Source organism: Plasmodium falciparum, assembly GCF_000002765.6.
Source record: "Plasmodium falciparum 3D7 genome assembly, chromosome: 13".
Classification (NCBI taxonomy): Eukaryota; Apicomplexa; class Aconoidasida; order Haemosporida; family Plasmodiidae; genus Plasmodium; species Plasmodium falciparum.
Genome location: NC_004331.3, coordinates 897,127 through 920,724, shown reverse-complemented (window position 1 = coordinate 920,724; position 23,598 = coordinate 897,127). Strand labels below are relative to the sequence as shown.

At 17.2% G+C, this 23,598-nt stretch overlaps 5 protein-coding genes across 5 annotated transcripts; 1 reads left to right on the top strand and 4 right to left on the bottom strand.

Annotated features, from left to right (window-relative positions):
- Positions 1-2,130: 2,130 nt before the first annotated feature.
- Positions 2,131-4,365, bottom strand: PF3D7_1322000 (nucleoside-diphosphatase, putative; the record flags this gene model as incomplete). The annotated part of the gene is made up of 4 exons (XM_001349923.1): positions 2,131-2,247; positions 2,419-2,494; positions 2,670-2,827; positions 3,019-4,365. 4 exons carry the CDS (start codon positions 4,363-4,365, stop codon positions 2,131-2,133), a joined length of 1,698 nt encoding a protein of 565 aa, XP_001349959.1.
- Positions 4,366-8,179: 3,814 nt separating this feature from the next.
- On the top strand, positions 8,180-9,058 carry PF3D7_1321900 (conserved protein, unknown function; the record flags this gene model as incomplete). Its single annotated transcript, XM_001349922.1, has 1 exon — positions 8,180-9,058. One exon carries the CDS (start codon positions 8,180-8,182, stop codon positions 9,056-9,058), a length of 879 nt encoding a protein of 292 aa, XP_001349958.1.
- A 2,027-nt stretch (positions 9,059-11,085) lies between these two features.
- Positions 11,086-12,222, bottom strand: PF3D7_1321800 (protein transport protein SFT2, putative; the record flags this gene model as incomplete). The annotated part of the gene is made up of 4 exons (XM_001349921.1): positions 11,086-11,180; positions 11,281-11,344; positions 11,481-11,559; positions 11,681-12,222. 4 exons carry the CDS (start codon positions 12,220-12,222, stop codon positions 11,086-11,088), a joined length of 780 nt encoding a protein of 259 aa, XP_001349957.1.
- Positions 12,223-15,558: 3,336 nt separating this feature from the next.
- On the bottom strand, positions 15,559-18,342 carry PF3D7_1321700 (splicing factor 1; the record flags this gene model as incomplete). The annotated part of the gene is made up of 2 exons (XM_001349920.1): positions 15,559-15,945; positions 16,135-18,342. The coding sequence occupies 2 exons, from the start codon at positions 18,340-18,342 to the stop codon at positions 15,559-15,561; spliced, it is 2,595 nt and encodes an 864-aa protein (XP_001349956.1).
- A 1,338-nt stretch (positions 18,343-19,680) lies between these two features.
- On the bottom strand, positions 19,681-23,009 carry PF3D7_1321600 (cGMP-specific 3',5'-cyclic phosphodiesterase gamma, putative; the record flags this gene model as incomplete). The annotated part of the gene is made up of 9 exons (XM_002808980.1): positions 19,681-20,505; positions 20,651-20,866; positions 20,985-21,215; positions 21,381-21,518; positions 21,598-21,799; positions 21,932-22,036; positions 22,186-22,367; positions 22,486-22,634; positions 22,748-23,009. The coding sequence occupies 9 exons, from the start codon at positions 23,007-23,009 to the stop codon at positions 19,681-19,683; spliced, it is 2,310 nt and encodes a 769-aa protein (XP_002809026.1).
- Positions 23,010-23,598: the final 589 nt, after the last annotated feature.

The window sequence follows — 23,598 nt, the reverse complement described above, 5'->3', positions numbered from 1 at the left end:
TTATTTTATTTAATTAAATATGTCGATATTGTAAAAAAGGACATGTATAAACAAACAAGCTTGCTTATCTACCAAAAATATTTTAATTTAAAAAAAAAAAAAAAAAAAAAAAAAAAAAAAAAAAAAAAAAAAAAAAACTAGTCTTGCTACATCTCTTCTACTTATATATTATTATATAACCATATATTCATTATCACATAATATATATTTATACATATTTTTAATTCTAAATAAATTATAAAATATAATATGTTCTTTAAAACAGATTCATATAGAAACTTCCAAAAATAATTAACGATCTAATATTATAATAATTGATATATAAAATTATAAGTTTATATATAAATATATTATAATACATAAATCAATATTTCTATATTTGTATTATTATAAGAAAAACAAAAAACGTTTACTTGTTTTTTTATAATATTAATTGTACATCAAAAAAAAAAAAAAATAATAATAAAATAAAATAAAAGGAAAGGAAAGGAAAGGAAAAAGAAAAGAAAATTAATTATTATTACTCATATTTTTATTATAAATCAAACAAATATAATATTATAAAACTGAATTACTATATATATAATATTTATATATATATTACATAATATAAAAAAAAATTTATGTTTGAATTCAAAATTAAAAAAAAATATATGTATGATATTATGTATGTATAATATATAATATTATTATATATATAATAATAAAAGAATATTTTTTAAACCATAAAGGTATCTACATAAACAATTCTGGTTTTTTTTTTTTTTTTTTTTTTTTTATATGTAATTTATCAAATTAATATAAAAAGGCATTAATAAAAATATAGAAATTTTATATATTAAAAATTTTACTGAAAACCAATTTTTTGAATGTTATATTATTATATATATTTATGATATTATAAATAAAAAAAAAAATTGTCCTTATCTAAAAAATAAATAAATATATTATATATATTAAATATATATATATATATATATATATATATATTATAATAATTATGTTTTTTTTTTTTTTTTTTTTTAAGAATATTTGATATTTTTAAGTAGATATCATTTTCTTTTTGAAATATTATATAATAAAAGTATTATTAAAAAGATTATATATATATTATATATTATATATTTTTCATTATAGTGTTAGTATCATATATAATATAATTATGGACATATAATAACAAAACCATTTAGAAAATTTTAAATTCGTTATAAAAACATGCAACGATCAACATTGTTATGAAAAGTCAATTTAGCAAAAATAAAATAAAAAAAAAAAGACCGTAAAAAATGAGAGAACATATATTTTTATGTATATCATATTTTTAAGGTTTTGATATATTTATTCCACGTGTTGTATATATGAATATTAATTAATATTTATATAATCTTTTATTTTCTTTTACGTTTCCATAATGTATATATATAAATATATACAATATATACAATACATACAATATATACAATACATACAATACATACAATATATACAATATATACAATATATGGGTTGTATGTGGATTATTTTACGAAGTAAAATGAAAACAAAATAAATTATTGTTGTAATAGTAAATGTTGAATTTTTTTTTTTTTTATATTTACAAGAAAATCCTTTTGGGTCTTTTTTTCTTTTGAAAAATAACAAAAAAATTATACATATATATATATATATATAGATCAATAATGACAAGTACACAAAATAACATTTAACAACACCAACAAATAAAAAAAAAAAAAAATTAAAATAATGACAAGAAACAAAATTATAAATAAATAAAATTCAAAAAAAAAAAAAAAAAAAAAAATATATATATATATATATATATATATATATATATACATATTTATATATACATATGTTGTTATTTCATAATTAGATTCATATGTTGAAAAAATTATATTTAAAAATTAATAACAAATTATATTTTTATGATTACTATAATAATTTATTCTTTTTCTTAATTTTAAAAGCTATTTTATGTTATATTCCTTGGTTGTATAGTACTTTGGTTAAACATAAAGATTTTATATATATATATATGTAAATATGTATACCTTTATATGTCCACTTACCCTTGTGGTGTTTCATTTTTTTTTTTTTTTTTTTTTTTTTTTTTCTTTCTTTCTTTCTTGTTCAAAGTTCATCTGAGTAGAAACTTTTTATTTTTTCATTTTTTCTAATTAAATTAACAATTTTCGGAATCTCCATTAACAATACGGCAATAGTCCAAGTTATGCTCGTCTTATTTATCTGATAAAAAAAAAAATAAAAAAAAATAAAAAAATAAGGTGTCATATCACAAACATATTAGTATATAATAATATATTTATATAAATATTAGTTATTTAATATGTATATATTTATTTCTATATATGTTTTAATTTTAATTTTTTTTTTTTTTTTTTTTTTCTTTCCAATTACATAATTGGTTGAATAAAATAATATGGATTTGTCAATTTTGAGAATATATCTCATAAATTCATATAAAAATATAAGCCTAAAAAATAATAAAATATAAAAAGAAGTATGTCGCATAATTTACTCAAATAAAATCATCAAGACAATACATGAATATATATGAAAAAAGAAAACTGTCTTGAACGAAATGGTTCCTAAAATAATATTATATATATATATATATATATATATATATATATATTTTTTTTATATACCCGAAACATGACGTCTGAGCCTTTTCTATGTTTGATTCAGGTCTAACAACCTTTCTTATTTCTTCTATGGTAAGAGGACATACTTCTTGTGCCTTTTCCAAATACATATGTGTATTAAGAGAAATGGGATTAAAACTTTCAGCAATGTTTAATATATCCTAAAATAAAGAAAAATAAATAAATAAATAAATAAATAAATATATATATATATATATATATATATATATTATATATTTATTGTATCACACATTTATATGTTTCTTTTAATATATATATAGCCAATTAAAGGTGTAATATTAATTTATTTTTATTTTTATTTTTTTTTTTATTTTTTTATTTTTTTTTTTACCACTGCAAAATGATGAAAATTTTCTATTCCATACAATTTAATAAATTTTTTTATTTTAAATGGTAAATCATCAATTTGTGCATAATCAAGAATTGTTTGTATTTCTTGTCTACACATATTTATATTACCAATACCTACACCTATATATTCATCATCATTTATTTTTGTGTTTCCATCATATTCTAATAAATCTTCTTCTATGGATGTTTTATATAGGTTATTAATATGAAATTTGAAGTTTTTTGGGAAGCATGCCATTTCTATAAATTTATTGTTTTGATCTATTTCTTTATGTTTATGTAAAATATAATGTAAATAAGTTTTCATGGCATTTTGTCTTCCCAAAACAAGATAACTTTTACAATATAAAAATATATCTTGATTAAATAAATTAATTTTTACGATATTTTTATTTTTATAGTTTTCTTCAATAATGCTATTTTTCTTTTTCTCTTTATGTTGGTAATTAAATAGGTTTACTATATCGTCGTTCATTTTAGACAAGGGGACCTTAATAACGATTTGAGCGGTTGCTCCACCTAATTCAAGCACCCCAATGGTATTATCACTATCGTTATTATTATTATTATGATCATTATTATGATCATTATTATTATTATCATCATTATTATTATCATCATTATTATGATCATTATTATGATCATTATTATGATCATTATTATTATCATTATTCACGTCATTTTGTTTGCCCTCATTTATATCATTGTCCGTAAAAATAAGAGGGCTCGGATTAAAATTCTGAAGGAGAGCATATATAGAAACAAAGGACAAAATTGCTTCTTCCTTTCCACTTAATACATTTACTAATAAATCATCAATTAATAAAAATTCATTGAAATGTGTAAAGAAATAATTTTTTAAAAAGTTCATATATTTCTCGGATTCATTAATACTTAACAATCTAAATCCTCCTGATGCTCTAAACAATATTATTGTATTAAAACGTTTTTGTTCTTCAACATTATCATAAATAAAACTTTTTATATTTTTAAAATAATTATGGAAATCTTCTTTTTCACCAGAAAAATATCTGTTCAATATATATACCAATCCAGGTGTAGTTCTATAATTTATGGATGGAATATATATTTTTATATTACCTTTCTCATCATCTACTATATGATAATTATATATATGAATTCTTGTACCTGTAGATCCAGCATCTATAACTATTGCTTTATATATATCTACTCCTTTAATATATTCATCGTTATTTATATTCTTTCCATAACACTGTTTAATATTAACAAATAAAAACATGAACAACACATATAATCCTAATATTAGTTGTATTGCTTGCTTATTTATGAGTCTTCCATTTTTCATTTTGATGAATGTCATAAAATATAAGACAGCCCGATAAACAAAAAATATCAAATAAAATAAAATAAATAAATATAAGTGTACCTTTATTTAATCATACATATAAATATAAATATATATATAAATATATATATATATATATATATATATATATATATATATATATATATATATATGTATGTATTTATATATATAACAACGTAACGATATTTCCACTATCTACCCACGTAGTAATTTTTATATTTTTAAATTAATAATTTTCCAAAATGGGTACCCACTTATTTTTTATATCTTATATTTTTTTTTTTTTCCCCCATGTACATAAATAAGTATATCTTTGTGTATACTGAAAAATAATGCTATGATGACAAATGTAATATAATATATATAAGTTTATATATACACACATATATATATATATATATATATATATATATATATATATATATTAATGTATAAGTTGAATTATTTTATTTTATATTTTATATTTTTTTGTTTTATCTTTTTTTTTTTTTTTTTTTTTTTTTTTTTTTTTTTAAATATTCAATATTTCCTTTTCAATATCTCCCAAATAAAATTATACAAGTCTGATATGTATAAAATATAAATGTGTAATTATATATTTTTTCGTATTAACCTTTTCCTTATAATTTTTTTTTTTTTTTATCAAGTTATAAATATCATATTAATTAAAAAAAAAAAAAAAAAGAGAGAACAGGAATATTTTTTTTATCAATATGATCATTTGTAACTATATACTACATACATATATATAAATATATAAATAAATATATAAATAAATATATATATATATATATATATATTTATATATTATATTTATTTACATTTTAGGATTATTTTTTTAAACTCAAATATTATACACCATATTTATTTCTCCATTAAAAGTAAAATTATTTTATGTACTATTATTATTTCATATTATTTCCTTTTACTTTTATATTTATATTTATGTTTATTTTTATTTTTTTTATTTTTTTTGCTTGTTCAAAATTGTATATGAGATTTACATTTTTTTAAGAAATTCGTGATATAAAATTCTTAGGTATATAATTTCTTGTACAAATAATAAAAAATAAAACAAAATAATAATAATAGATATATTATATTAATATTATATCTAGATGTTTGAAGTCAAGAACTTACAGATAAATAAGTCCCAAAATTTTAAAATGAAATATTTATATATAGAAAAAAGAAGAAACCTTTTTATTTATTCCTTATTCTTTTTTTTTTTTTTTATAATTTTTGTAACTATTTGAGGAATATATATTTTCATATTTTTCTTATTACACATTTTTTTTTTTTTTTTTTTTTTTTTTCTAAACAGATAAATAGAATAAATAAAATATTATGATAATATCTATTAATAAATAGTTCCTTTAGATAATTAACAAAAGAATAATATACAATGGAAATTTTATTACTTTTACACACCTATATATTATTCATTCATTTATTTGTATATTTATAAAATATTCTTTTCATAAATTATATTAATATATTTGTATATATTTATAATATTTTTATATATTTATAATATTTTTATATATTTATAATATTTTTATATATTTATAATATTTTTATATATTTATAATATTTTATATATATTTATAATATTTTTATATATTTATAATATTTTATATATATTTATAATATTTTATATATATTTATAATATTTTATATATATTTATAATATTTTTATATATTTATAATATTTTATATATATTTATAATATTTTATATATATTTATAATATTTTATATATATTTATAATATTTTATATATATTTATAATATTTTATATATATTTATAATATTTTATATATATTTATAATATTTTATATATATTTATAATATTTTATATATATTTATAATATTTCATTTTATTATATTTTTTCTTTTATTAAAATATGGTAACCATGAAAATCTTTGAAATCATGGTTACACCTTGCGCTTGTTTATGTGTTTATAATTTTTTTAAATAAAAAAAATATATTTTGTGTAGTATAATTATGTAAATAAATAAATAAATAAATAAATGGATTGTTCAGGTACACATAAATATGATATTATATATATATATAATATATATATATATTTTACAAAAAATAGATCGAAAAATATAACGAACTACCATAGAAAAAAAAAAAAAAAAAAGAAAAAAAAAAAGAAAAAAAAAAAGAAAAATTACTAGTTTATTTTATTTCTCGATTGATCCTAAATGTATATGTGTTGCTACCAAATTAAGGAAAAAAAAAAAAAAAAAAAAAAAAAAAAAAGAAAACCTATATATATATATATATATATATTATTAAATTTTTTTATATAATATTAAAGTAATATATTTATTGAAAAGTCCCATATTTATGGTGAGAATTTTAGATAGTGTTCAATTTTTTTTTTTTTTTTTTTTTTTTATACTAATGGTTATGGAAAAGAAAAGTTAATTTTTGAAATTTTTAAAAAGCTTTATATAATATATAAATGTTTATATGATTCTTTACACTAATTTTTCCTTTTGTTATAATTTTACAACAATTTACCAAAAAACAACATGTTTGTTTTTATAATTTTTTACAGTTGTATTCTTATAATTTATTACGTATAAAAAAAAAAAAAAAATTTACATAAATATATATATATATATATATATTAAAATTTCATTATAGGTATAAAAATATTAGAACCTACTTCCATTTTTTTTTTTTTTTTTTTTTTTTTTCTTTGTGTTTCTCGAATTTATTATTATATTGTATAAAGTGTTGAAACACTTCTTATAAGAAAAAAAAAAAAAAAAAAAATTAAACTAAATTAAATTAAATTAAACCTAATTTTATTTAAATATAAAAAATAAAAAATCGGAGAATTAAGGTTGAAATGAAAATGTAAAATGAACTTGAATATTATGAAGAACAAATAGGAGGAATTTACATTAATTTTATTAAGGTACTAATAAAAAAAAAGAAAAAAAAAAAAAATTAATTATATATATATATTATATATATAGAAGAAAAAGAAAAAAAAAAAATTAAAATAATATATAATAAGAATATAAAATAAATATATACAAATACATCCTTTTTAATTATATATATATTATATATATATGTATATAAAATATATATGCCAAAAAAAAAAAAATAAAAAATAATAAATTAATGAATTAATATTCTTATATTTTTTCAGTTAATTTAATATCTATATATCAATAAATGCATATATTTCTAGAAACAAAAAATATATAATAATAATATATGTATATAACATTATATATTATTTATTTATTTATTTATTTATATTTATATATAATATTATATAGAATGAATATGTTTTTTGTATTTTAAAATATATATATATATATTATATATATATTATTTTTAATATATGTATATATATTTTTTATATTTATAAATAATCTTATTATTATATTTTTTTATAATTTTTAAAGAGACCAAAGAAAATAAATATATAATATGCTCTTTAAAATTTAAAAAATATCCTGTTTTTGCTTTCAATTTTATCTATATAAATATTTTGTATATATATTATATAAAATGAAAAGATAAGATTCATTATTAATGTTATATTTATGAATAATATAATATTATTTTTTTTTTTTTCTTTTTTTCATATAGACTATATTAAAAATATATAAACAGTACATAAATTAAATAAATAAATAAATAAATATATATATATATATATATATATATATATATACATACATACATACATATCATATATACATTTTTATATATCAAACACAAGACCGTTTATTTTCTTGCCATAGTAACTACGATGAAAGTAAAAAAATTAGTAAAATTCCTATCTTTATTAGCTGTAGGTTTATTAAGTAATAAAATAACCAAACAGTATGGATTTACACCTTATTCTTTTAATTGTAATGCCGAAATAATTAGAAGATCCTCCTATGGTTATAACCAAGAAATATTAAATGATTCTGTAAATTTAATATTAGAAAACACTCATAAAAATAAAATAGGTATAATTCATAAAAGCATTAGAGAATTATTAAGTGGAAGATATAATAGTTTAAATCCTCAAAAAGTTTTATTAAGAATATCAAATATAATAAAACATGGACATATAAATAGTTTATGTGATAATAATCAATCATATGTATTAATAGATATTCCTCATATTATATTTAATGCTAATCTTATTGGTGATCCAAAATTACAAAGAATAAATTATTTAATAAATAATATCTTAAATAACTTAGATGTATGTTCTTCAAAAAGAAAATATAATATTCAACTAAAATCAAATGTAACAAATGGATGCTTATCACAATCCGATAAAGACATTATTTTTGATACAACCAAACCTAGTAATAGTAGAAGTAAAGGTTTACAACTTTCTCCTAGCAATAAATTTTTTAGTATATTATTAAAATGTTCTGTTGATAACTTAGGTTCAGGTGATAGTACTATGGAATGTGTTCAAAAGGAACTAGCCAAAGATAATAAAAAAATGTCAGATACCTGTTCACAATGTTTTAAAGATTCAGTAAGTTGTGGAAAATCAAATTGTTGGCTCCCATGTTTATTTGGAAGCCCATGTAGTGATAGATGTTATAATTGTGGTGTTAAATATTGTAATAAGGAATTAATACGTTGTACGGGTTTGGAGAACTTACCAAGTGCTTGTTCTTAAATCGTGACCTTATATGAATAAAATAAATATAACCACACACGAAAGAGAGAGAAAATATATATATATATATATATATATATATATATATGTATATAATGTGTTAGCACATTGTATAGACGATTTTTAAAAATTCTATATAAAATTTTATTCATTATTTAATATTTTTATTATATTATTTTATTTTTTATCTTTTATATTTTTATTATTATTATTTTTTTTTTTTTATATTTTATTTTTTTTAATTATTATTATTAATTTTTTTATTGATTAAATGATTTTATGCGGATAGAGCATCATACACATATTTCCCCGTATATCCTAAAAATGACAATTTTAATATATATTATATATATATATATATATATATATATATAATATTTATACATACATTCGTGCACATACGTATAACATATTTAATATTTATTATTTATGTTTTGTATTTTGTATATCCCCTTTTTATATACATATAATTTTTTTTTTTTTTAATTAATGATTTTAACATCATCCTCAAAATTTACATTTTAAAATTTGTAAAATGAAAATTGAAATTTTTTTTTTTTTTTATTGTATTATATAATAAAAAAGTGAAATATGAATTATACATATGGAAAAAAAAAAAATATATATATATATTTATATGTTTAATATTTAAGGTTTTATTTATTTATTTATTTATTTGTTTTTATTTTTGAATTAAAAAATATACTTATGTGTATATATAATTATGTTACCATTTCAATTCTTCATATTATCTTAAGTTTCTCATTCTCATATTTTTTTAAAATATATTAATTTCCTATCGTTGTAAACTATTTTTTCTAATTTATTAAAAAGTTTAACTATTTTAGATTCAAGAAATACATTTTAAGATACTAATAAGGAGACTTGTTTAAAAAAAAAACAAAAATCCAAAATATAGGAACAAAGAATTTATTTCTTATTTTAAAAAATATAATAATTATGTTATTTTATTATTGGTTATATTTCTTTGTTTATTACTTAATTACATTTTAGGTTACCTAACATATATATATTTTTTTAATTCTGTACAGAATTTTTATTTTATAAAAATATAAAAATATTAGGATTAATATAAATCACATCAAAAAAATGAAATGAAATGAAATAATAGAAATAACATAAATATGTACATATATACAAACACATGATGACAAGTTATTTTTTTTAATAATACAATATAATAAATATAAAAATACAGGTGTACATTTTTTCATATTTATACACTCTCTTTAATATGTATTTTTAGAAAGGTATTTTGAATTTCATATTTTCACATTATTGAAATGTAGTATAAAAAGAATGACCTCAAGATTTTTTTTTTTTTTTTTTTTTTTTTTTTTTGTCCATTCTATTTATTATTTTAAAAAAAATAACACATTCAATTAAATATGAATTTATAAATTAATTTATGAAATGTGGAATGATTTAAGCATTATTTTGTACGAAAATAAAAAAATGATCATACGTATCTTAAAATAAATAACTTAATATAAAAAAAAAAAAAAAATATATATATATTATATTATATTAATTATATTCTATGTTTATTTTATTTTATTTGTATAAATTCAAATGATCACGTATACATAATAATATATAAACAAAAAAAGAATTTAATAATAAATAAAAAAAAAAAAAAAAATTAAAAAGAAAAAGAAAAAATAACATATATATATATATATATATATATATATATATATATAATATTCATTTTTAATTTAATTATTATATGTAGACTTAAAAAAATTTATAAAAAAAATGAAAATCAAGACAACAATTTCATTATTAAAAAGATAAAAATGAGGAAAAAAGGAAACGAAATTTCATATATTGGATTTGTTAAAAATAAAATTTACAATTATATATTATTATTTTATATGGAAAATATAAATGGAAATAAATATATATATTTTATTATACTTAGCACATTTTTCTTTTTTTTTTTTTTTTTTTTCTGCCCTTAATAAAAAATATCAAAGATTATATATGTTTTCATATTTTTTACTTTAAAAGGGTAAATCTGAAGTATTGCTTCTTCTAAATAAATTTTTAACATAAGAATAAATAGCATTAATAAGCATTTTGATGGCTCCTGCTCCACCTATGAAAAAAAAAAAAAAAATTAAAAATATATTTCCATGTTAAATGTATAATATATATATATATATATATATATATATATATAATTTATTTTTTCATACCTGGTATGTAGGAAACAAGAAATGATATAAGGGCTAACATTTGAATAACTGATGTAATTAATGCCTATATAAAAAAAAAAAGAAAATCATATATATTTTGAATACATATAAATATATATATATATATATATATATATATATATGTAATATATGTGAATATTAACACATGTGAACATATCCATAGAATTATAATTTCATACCAATAAATATAAGGGATTAATAAGAGTAAAATATAAGGTTGATAATAATGATAAAATGTAGGCCGTTGTAAAAGGGAGGCTGTAAAGGGATAAAAAAAAAATATTAAATAAATAAATAAATAAATATATATATATATATATTTTTATATTTATATTTATATTTATTATGTTTTGGTTTTATTTTTTCCAGCCCTTGTTACCGTTGCTTTTCCATTAAATGATGGTATAAATTTGAAAAACCCTTCAAGAAGGCTAAAGATGAAACAAAGCATATTGAAGATACAGTAAAGAAAAAACCAAATTGTCTAGGTGTTATTACTATCATAGGTAATGTAAAAAATGATAGGATCATAAATAACACACTGATTCCAAATAAAATACAAAATAATGGAAAGTTTTTATATGATACTAAAGTTGTAAAAGCAAAAAATGAACTTGTTTCATTTTCTCTATTCTGATTATTATTATTAAATAAAGGAAAATTTGAAAACATTGAACCACTTTCAGCTGTTGTTGAATTAGATACCATAGAAGCTCCATCATTCATATTATTTTTTCCTAATGTTTCTTTTAAACCTTTTTGTAATGTTTCTGCTCCTTTTTTTGATAAATCTATAGCTTTCTGTATTAACCCTTTTTCTTCTTCATTACGGTTATTATCCATAGAACCCCTTATAAAATTCATATTCTGAAATTCATTATTTTCAAAAAAGGACAAACCGTCAAACTTATTTTCACCCATTCTTATAAAAGTCACTTTTCAAATGTACTTTATCGATGTACACAAAATAAAGAGAAGTAAATGTTAAAATGTATATAATATATATATAAATATATATATATATATATATATTTTATCTTTTGTGAAAAAAAAAAAAAATAAAATAAAATAACCTTTATTATTTCTTTCAAATTACAACTTTTGCTTTGAAGCAAAAATTATTTTTTCTTTATAATTTATAGGCGGACAGGAAAATTTTATAAAATATCATGCATATATATAATATATATATATATATAAATAATAAATTAATCTATAAATTATTTTATATGTAATAAAATATATATAATATATATATATATATATATATATATATATATATATATATATATATACAATTTTATATTTTAGGAAAAAAAAGTACATATAATTTTTTATATGGAAAAATTAATATACAATTAATTACAATTATTTTGTTTATAATTTTTTTTATATTCTTTCAAGGGTAAAAAAAAAACAAAAATTTAAAATAAAATAACACAATATTTATAAATATTCATAATATTTATAACTATATAAAAATATATTTATAATTTTTTTATAAATATTATGATATTTTTATTCATTTTTTAATAATATATATATTTTTTAATATAAATAAAATTTTGAAAAGTTTATTATATATATATTATAAATAATAATTATAAATTATTAAATTTTAATACTATTTTCTTTTTTTATACATTTTTACAAAAAATATATTTTTTTTAAAAACATTTAATTATATATTTAATCTTTGAAAAAAAAGAATGAGAAGAAGAAATATGGATATAATAATAATATTAAAATAAAAAACTGATAATTTTTTATAAACTTTTAAAAATATTATAATAATATGATTATAAAAAAAAAATATATATATATATATATACAATAATATAATATATATATTATTTATTATATAGATAATAAAAAAAAATAAATAAATAAATAAATGAACATGTTACTGAAAAGAAAAATGCATTAAATAAAAAATACGTTCTTCATCATTATATATATAATGATATATATTATATAAATAAATATATTATATATATAAATGTATATATAATTCTTTTAACTATTATAAAAAAGATTGTATTATATAATAAAATATAATATAAATATTATATTCATATATATTTTATATATAAATATATAATTCTATTATTAAAGGAAAACATATTTGTTACAGCATCATTCATATTTTATATTATAATATAAAATGATCAAATATGTATAAGTTTTCTTTACTTTTAAAAAGTCATATAACAAGAGAAAGACTAATAAAAAAATTGTTTATATATGATTACAAAAAAAATAAAATATAATAAATATATTTTTCATATTTAATAGAATTTTTATATAAATTTAAAAAATATATATATTTTTATAAGTAATATAAATATATGCCATATTTTTTAATTATTCATAAATATAATCAAATTAATTATATATATTTTATTTTTATAACAAATATAATAATAAAATATTAAAAAAAGAAAAAAAAAAAAAAAAAAAAAAAAAAAGAAAAAAAATGTTTTGTATTGGAAATGTATTATCTTATTAGTAACATTATTTTTAAAATATTATATATATATATATATATATATTTTTAATTTATTATTATAAAAAAGAAAAATAATAATCAAATAATTGAATTATTTGTGAAATTATTTTAAAAATATTATAAAATTATGAAAAAAAAGCTTTAAAAAAAATACAGAAAAAAAATTAATTTATAAATAGGAAATTTCAAAATATATATAATAAACTATTTACTAAAATTTTAGAAACAAAAAAAAAAAAAAAAAAAAAAAAAGAAAAAATTTTAATTTAATAACCCACATATATATATAATTATATTTAAGGTTTTAACAAAAAAAATAAGAATAAAAAAGTAGAAAAGCAATTTTATTAAAATTCATATGACCATCTTATTATATAAACATTGTATAAAAAAAAAAAAAAAATTACAATTTTATTTTCTTTTATTATAGCAAAATGTATAAAAGAAAACCTAAAAATTTAAGATATATTTTTATCTTATGACATCAAAATGAAAATTATAAAAATGCATGTGTCTAAAAAAAAAAAAATATATATATATATATATATTGTTATAATTTTTTTTTTTTTTTTTTTTTTTTTTTTTTTTTTTGTATACACTGAATAGTCTATTCAAAGGGGGAGGTGGAGAAATAAAAGTAAATAAATACATATACAAATATTTATACATTTTTATTATAAAGACTTATATTATAGACTTAATTTTTTATTTTCCTGATTGTGAATTTGATTTAATTATAACAAATAATTAAAAAGTGAAATATCGGATTATATTTTAAATAAATAAAAAATATATATATATATATATATATATATATATATATATATACATATATTTTTTTTTTTTTTTTATAATGATCCATTTAAAGACCGTTATAATATATTTAAAGAAATAATAAAAAAGAAAAAAAGACAAAAATTATGAATATCCCTAAAATTTTATTATGTTAATTTCATTTTCTTATCAATACAAATTCTGTGCATAAGTATCCTAAATGATAAATGATAAAAAATAAATATTATATGTATAATTTTTTATATACATAAAGAAAACAATAACTAACATAAAATAAAAAAATATAATAATTTCTACAGTTTTGTAAATATATATAGGCATACATATATATATATATATATATATATATTTTTTTTTTTCACACATTAGGATTCATATATAGACATATAAATACATATGATAAAATAATAAATCGTTAAATAATGTATAGGCATATATGTCATATATACATACTGTTTATGAAATATTTTTTATTTTATTGGTTTACTCTATGTGAATTAAAAAAAAAAAGAATAAGAAAAAAAAAAAAAAAAAAAAAAAAAAAAAAAAATATATTGTATCCAAGATGCCTCATTCCTAAAAAAAATGTTTTCACTTTTTTTTTTTTTTTTTTTTTTTTTTTTTTTTTTTTTTTTTTGTGTCGTTTCTTTTAAATAAAAATATAAATGCATAAATATATAAATATATATATATATTTTTTTTTTCGAAATAATATATTTCGTAAAAATAAAAAAGGAAAATAATCATATAAAAAATATAAAGGTATAATAAAAAAGAAATATATATATATATATATATATATATATATTTTATATATTTTTACCTTATTTAATAAAATGTTAAAGAAACATATGCAATACACATTTCTAATATTTCACTCTTAATATGATAAAAGGAATTTTTAGTTTTTCTGATATTCTGATTTTTTTTTTTGAATTTTAAATAATAGATATCTACTTTGGAAGACAAGTCATATCCCATACATCGTTTGAAATAAAATACGCGTTTATTAGTGAGCCTCCAAAATACCTTCCATTTAAAAATTGAAATGATTTTAATGATTCATCATTATTAGAATATTTTATGTAAATCTTACCATCAATGTTCTTGGTATCTAGCCAAATGTTTACAACCTTTCCATATTTGCTACATTCTTCTTTAACATCTTCAAGTATGTCATTAAAGAAATCGGGGTCGCTTCCTATATTTTCATCATTTGATGAAAACATATTGCTTAATACTAAATTAGTTGTCACATTATTATTTATATTATTGGTTGAGGGAACGAAGGAATTCCTTGCCATAATAGCATTGGCTCCAGTGGCATACCTACTGGGTATCTAAAAAAATAAATGAATGAATAAAAAAAAAAATATATATATATATGATAATACGATAAAGGATAATGCATATATATGATAATACAATAAAGGATAATACATATATATAACAATTTGCACATACACATAAATATATATATATATAATATTTTTTTTTTTTTTTTTTTTTTTTTTTTTTCCTATTTTTACATTAGGATCTATGATACTATCCCTCTGAAGCTTCTGCATTAATGCTATTTTGCTACCAGTGCCAGCTATGAGCCCACCGCCGTCTCCATCATCGTTATCAATTTTCTCATTATCTTGTTCTTCCTCTTCAGTGTTTATATTTTTTGCCATTTGCTGTTGCTTTAATATATTTTCTTGAGTATTATCACATGCTAAGAGATATTTAGAATCTTGTGCATATCCTACTTTAATTTCTCTACCCGCTACCTCCATTCCATTCATAACAGTTAATGCTTCAATGGCTTCAGAGGCTTTATGAAATTGAATAAAACCAAATCCTTTAGATTTCCCTGTATAAGGATCTCTATGTATTTCTACATCTAATATATCACCAAAAGGATTAAATAATTGTTTTAATTCTTGTTCTGTTATATTACTTAATGGACCTAATAATCCACCGATATATAATTTTAATGGAATATCGTTTGGATCTATAGGTTGATGTTTTGCTGCTTTTGCTGCTCTATTTTTTTCTGCCTGAGATGATTGTATTTTTATTGGTCGATTTTTTAACATCATGCCATTTGCTGCTAATGCTTTTATTACTGCTTCTTGAGTGTAAAATTCTACATATGCTACTCCTTTTGATTTTCCTGACCTTTGATCTTTTATACATTGTATATCCCTAACCTTTCCAGCTACTTCTGAAAAAAATTCATATATATCTCTTTCATCTGCTTTTAAATCCAAATTTAATACAAGTACTGTTAAATCATCCCTTTTTGCTTCTTCCATTTCTTCTTTTAATCTTCTTTCTTCTCTTATTTTTTCTCTTCTTTCTCTTTCCAGTTCTCTTTCTTTCCTTAATCTTTCTCTTTCATTTTCTCTTCTTATTCTTTCTTTTTCCCTTTCCCTTTCTCTTTCCCTTTCTCTATCTTTTCTTCGCTCTCTTTCTCTATCTCTATATCGATCACGTTCTCTATCTCTATATCGGTCATGGTCTCTATCTCGATCCTTATCCTTTTCTCTTTCTCTATCCCTATCTCTGTCTCTATCCCTATCTCTGTCTCTATCCCTGTCTCTGTCTCTATCCCTATCTCTGTCTCTATCCCTATCTCTTTCTCTTTCTCTATCTCTTCTTTTCATCTTATCATATTTGGAGTACACTTTTTCTTCACTGCTTCTTGATGTACCACGTTTATCATTGTCTGTACTTGAATTACTTTCACTAGATGATCTGGAAATTCTCCTAGATCGGTTTGTTTTTCTTATTTTTCTTTTTTTATGATCTCTTTCTTCATCACTTGAGCTATATTCATTTGAAGCATCAGAGGAGGAAGAAGACGACGACGAATAGTCTACTACTCTATTTTCATTTTTTTTATCACTGTTATCATTTTTATGTTTCTTTTTTCGACTTTTTGTCCTTTCTTCCTCTGATGATGTATTATCATTATTCCTATCATTTTCATCACTACTAGTATGATATCTTTTTTTAACTTTAGAGGAATTTGTATTTTTCCCCTCCTTCTTATTGTCTTTATTTTCCAAAAGCTGTTCCTTACGCTTTTGTTCATTTTCCTGCGAACTATTATTACAATGAATATTATTATCATCATCTTCTTTTTTTGTTTTACTATTACTACTCTTACTCCTTATAGAATTTTTTATATTTTTAGATTTTCTGTTGTTATGATGGTTATCTGATACATCAGACTCTTCTTTCAAAGTATCTGCTTTATTTTTAGGAATATTTTCATGTTTATCTTCATCACTATCATCTTCACCGTCATCTTCACCATCGTGTTCACCATCATCTTCACCATCATCTTCACCATCATCTTCACCATCATCTTCATCATCATTTTTATCAACATTTTTATCAACATTTTTATCAACATTTTTATCAACATTTTCATCATTATCTTCATCAAAATTTTCATCTATATTTATATCGACATCACCATTTGTTTTTTTTTTCCTTTTTGTATTTTTGTTTTCATTATCTATTTTATTATCATTGATAACTTTACTTTTTCTTTTGACTTCTCTTTTGTTTGTTTTCTTTTTATCACTATCACAAGTATTATTATTCAAGTTATCATTTTTTAATTCTTTATTTTCAATTAATTCATCCTTATTACTACTACTTCCATTTATTTTATCTTCTTTTGAATTTTTAATTTCAAAAAGTTTTTCTACTGCCTCAAAATATGAGTTCTCTTCCATTGTTTTTAAAACATTTTTATATTTTATTATATATTATAATAATTATATATATATATAATATTATTTTATATAATATTATTATTTTTATAAATATCAAATAAAATGAAAAAAAAAAAAAAATATTATTATTTATTATTATAATAAATATATTATTAAAATTGTGTCAATTGAAAAATTTTACTATATATTTTCAACTTAATATTAAATTAGTATAATATATAATATATATATATATATATTTTTTTTTTTTTTTTTTTCTGTAATTTGGATTTATAAAAATAGGAAGAAATGAGAATAAACTTGAAAACTTATAAAATAGTGATGATTTTATTTTTATTATTTTTTAACATTATAATTTCCTTAAATTGTAAGAAGTTCTTTTTGTACCTTGTTATTTATTGAATATAAATATGAACGATAAAATTTGTTTATATATTATATATATTATATATATATATATAATAATATGTACATATTATTTAACCTTAAAATAAAAAAAATATACTTTATTTATTTATTATTATATATAAATATATATATATATTTGAAAAAATTTTGCTCACGTGTATACAATTATATAATATATGATTATTATATATTATTATTTTTAAATGTTATAATTAAAAAAAAAAAAGAAATATAAATATAAATAAATCAAAATATATTATATATATATATATATATATATATATATATATATATATATACATATATTTAACTGTTTAATTTTTTATTATAAAATAAAAACATACAAAGTATAAAGGAAAATATAAATTGTATAGAGATATACTAATTTTTTAATTTTTCCTATTACATTTGAACGAGATAATTTTTTTTTTTTTTTTTTTTTTTTTTTTTTTTTTTTGTTTTGTATTATTAAGAAAAATATTATTTAAAACATTACACGTTCTTAATATAATTATTTTGTTATAAATATAAAAATATATTTATATATATATTTTAAAATGTTTTGTATGACTTCATTTTAAATAAATAAGTTATATGAATAAAATACAATTTATATTTATTTATATGTCTTATTATGTGTTCAAAATAATTTCTCATGATATTATACCCTTAAAATTATGTTAGTTAACGATATGTTACCAAATAATTATGAACGTATAATAATTTGTTATACCTCTTAATTTTAATAATTCTTTTTTTTTTTTTTTTTTTTTTTTTTAAATATATTTATTATATGAACAAATAAGTAAATGACTTGTTACAAATGTAACTATAGAATTATATGAACATAATTATAATGAGTAAAATAATATAGACGTGCGTGTTTTTTTTTTTTTTTTTTATATATTATTTTATATTATTTATTTTATTTTATTTTTTTTGTGTTTTGTAAATATTCAAGTTAGGATAATATACACGAGCCCAATTATCTGGTATGTTACATAAAAGTTCATTTAAATATTTTTTTTTTTTGATTTGACATTTTTCAATTTTTGTCCACTTTGAATAATTCCTTTTAACGTTATTTATCATATCTTGTGTAATAGATGTATTATCTAGAGTTTTAAGTGATATGATTAGAGGATAGACTAATTCTTTTAAGAAGGTTCTTTGTATTTGTATAAAATTATTATGACAATTTCTATCAAATAAAGGGTTGATTTTATAACCCATTTGAAATAATTCATCACCTTCATAATAAAATTCATTTACTAATCTTTTTACCCATTGATAATGTTCACTCCAATCTACACAATTATGCGACAAATCAGCAGCTTTTATTATCATCTTTAAACATAAGATAATATTTTTTTCAATATATGATTTTATTTTAATAGATTTTATACGAAATTGAGCTAATATTTTTATGTGTTTACTCATATCTGTTGCTAGTATTAATTCTATAATTTGTTGTCTAAGTGCTAATAAACATTTCGGATCTTCATTTTTAAAAATATTATTTTCATCTTTTAATAAAATATTAAATAAATAAGAGCAATGGTAATTCTCTAATATAGACTTATCATTATATATTATGCTTAAAAAGTTGCAACAATTTTTTAAAAATATATTTGTTCTACCAAAATGTCCTATATCATGACCTAAGGAAGCAACAAATAAGGCACCTAGTTCGTTATCCCTAAGAATATTCGCTGTATTTAAATTACTTACTAAAACGTTGCAATGGTGGGTAACCTGTACATGTAAATAAATATATTATATATAATATATGTTATATGTTTATATATATATATATATTTTTTTTTTTTTTTTTTTTTTTTCCCTTTTACAGGTTTATGCCCTGCATACAAAAATACATATATAAATTCATTATTCTCACCATAGCTGCGTGGATCGAATTATGATATGGCACATTGTTATAACCATTTTTCATTTCATATAATAATGAATATAATGTTTCACTTGGAATATTATGATTTGTTGTATAATACATTTTTAATAATTTATTTCCTATATGGATAAAAATATCTTCATTTAATGTTTCATTATTCAAAAAGGAGGTATTCCAAATATCCAAATTTACATTGTCACATTTCTAAATGTAAAATTATATATATGTGAATATTTGAAAGGAAAAAAAAAAAAATATATATTATATATATTATATATATATATTTATTTATTTATTTTCTTTGTTCATTTGTAATTTGTACCAAATTCATGTCCATTTCCTTTTTAACATTAAATTCATCATTTTTAGAATACATTTTTGATTTTTCATCTATTTTAGTTTTTGATCTTTCCTCTGATATAGATTCCATCAAAGATTCTGTTTCAGATTCTTCTTTAAACTCTTCTGTTACATCTTTGAATGGTTCTTTATTTTCTGACAGGGTTTTGTTCCTATTCACATCCATAATATATGCATATATATGATTGTACTTCTAAAAAAAGGAAGAAAAAAAAATAAATGTTTAAATTGTATATATTATAAATATAATTAAATGTGAGTAAGAATTTACGGCATAATATATTGAGTACAAATGTTATTTCTCTTTACAACTTTGTTATATATATATATATATATATATTTTTATAATTTTTCCTACCTTTCTATTTAAAAATTTGCTGTCTGGGGAAAATAAATTGTCTTCTTTTAATATAGTTAAAATTTTTTTTAAATTATTTACGACAGATATATTTTTTTCTTCAAGGTGTTCATTCGTGTTACAGTAATTACCTATGCACTAAGAATAGAAGAATTAAATTAATATAAAAAAAAAAAAAAAAAAAAAAAAAAAAAGTATATATTTATTTAAAACCTACATCATTAATGAGGTTGAAAATTTCTTCAATATTAGTGAGTGACAATTTTTCTTTCTGTTCTTTCAAATTACTTTTTAACGTATTAATTTGCTTTATTTGTTTATTCCAACTATGAAAAGCTAGTCGTCTCTGAATTTCTATGATATATCGTATAACGAAAATAAATATACTTCCTACAATTGATGACGCTATCATAAAAATGCTTAAAAAAAAAAAAAAAAAAAAATTATAAAACATAATAATAATATGTATATATTAAATAATGATATTCCTTGAATAAACTATATTCTATATATATATATATATATATATTTTATTGTATTCTTTTAATTACTTGTCTATTAAGATATAATTTTTTACTGTTATGAGATAATAAACGGAAAATATGGCGATCCTTAATATGAAGAACAAAAGATCAAAGGTAAAAGAATAGCATATTCTGAAAATTATTAAAATATATTTTAAAAGTTATATCAAAGGAAAACAAAAAAATCTTTCTAATATTATAATATTTCACATATATATATATATATATATATATATATATATATATATATATATATATATATATTTATATATATATTTTACCTGCATGGTATTATTGTAATTAAATAAAAAATTGGCACATATGCAAAAAAACAAAAGATAATATTAATTTTATTATGAGTATAAGTTGCATATAAAAATTTATTTACATTCACAACAATAGGTAAATAATCTTTCACGTCATTAAATAAGATAAATAACCATGAACACCACAAAAGAAATATCTAAAAAAAGAAAATTAATATTATGTATATATGTATATATATATATATATATATATATATATATTATACATATCATAATACTTATTTTTTTTTGTTTCGTCTGTGTAAAAAATCTTACACATATACTATGCAATACAAATAATTTCCCTCTCCACCTTCGAAGTTTTTCTACATAATGTGTATAGTGCAACATTAAAATGAATAATATATTAATTACAACAAAAATGTGTAAAAATATAAACGTGAATTTTAACTTGGAAAATAGCTCTAAGAAGAAAATGAAAAGAAATATAAATATATATATTACGTATTATATATATATATATATAAATGCATTTTTTTTTTTTTTTTTTTTTTTTTTTTTTTTTTTTTCTTTATACCATTAATTTTTGCTACTATCAAACATATGGAATACATAAATATAAGAGAGCTCAGATGTGTTATGAGGAGAAAAAATCTTTTCTTGTAAATATTATGACAAATTTTTATAATATATAAAGATTCTTCTTCCTTCTCAATAAATTTTAAGGGCCATAATTTAATAGCTTTATCGTCTACATTACTTGTAAAGGAAAAAAGAGAAAAGACATTTTTAACCATATCCCTTTTTTTATAAAGATTACTATTATTACTATGGAACATTGTATATATATATATATTTATTTGTTTTGAAATAATACATAAGAAAATAAAAACATGCACATAAGAAATATACACATATATATATAAATATATATATATATATATATGTATATTTTTATCTGATGAAATAAAAAAAATTATATATTTGTACGTGAGAAAAAATAAAATTATATCTTTATGACAAAATTTCTGAATTCATATATTTATAAGTATATAAAAAGAAAAAAAACAAATATATTTATACAACTTTTAAAAGTTATAATTAGCTTGTCCTATTCTATTTTTATCTCATATTTAATAATATTAATTAATTCTGTTACACCATTTAAAATTTCTTTTTTTTTTTGAAATATATATTAAATTTTCTTTTTAAAATAAATTCGTGAATAGAGTAGTATATAAAAAAGTAAGGAAAGATATATAGAATATAAAAAAGAAAAGAATATAAACATATATATATATATATATATATATATATATATATATATATATTGTATATGTGTACTACATTTATTTCATTTTATTTGTACAAATATAATTATATATATATATATATATGACAAATTTAATGTAAAGAACAAAACATGCA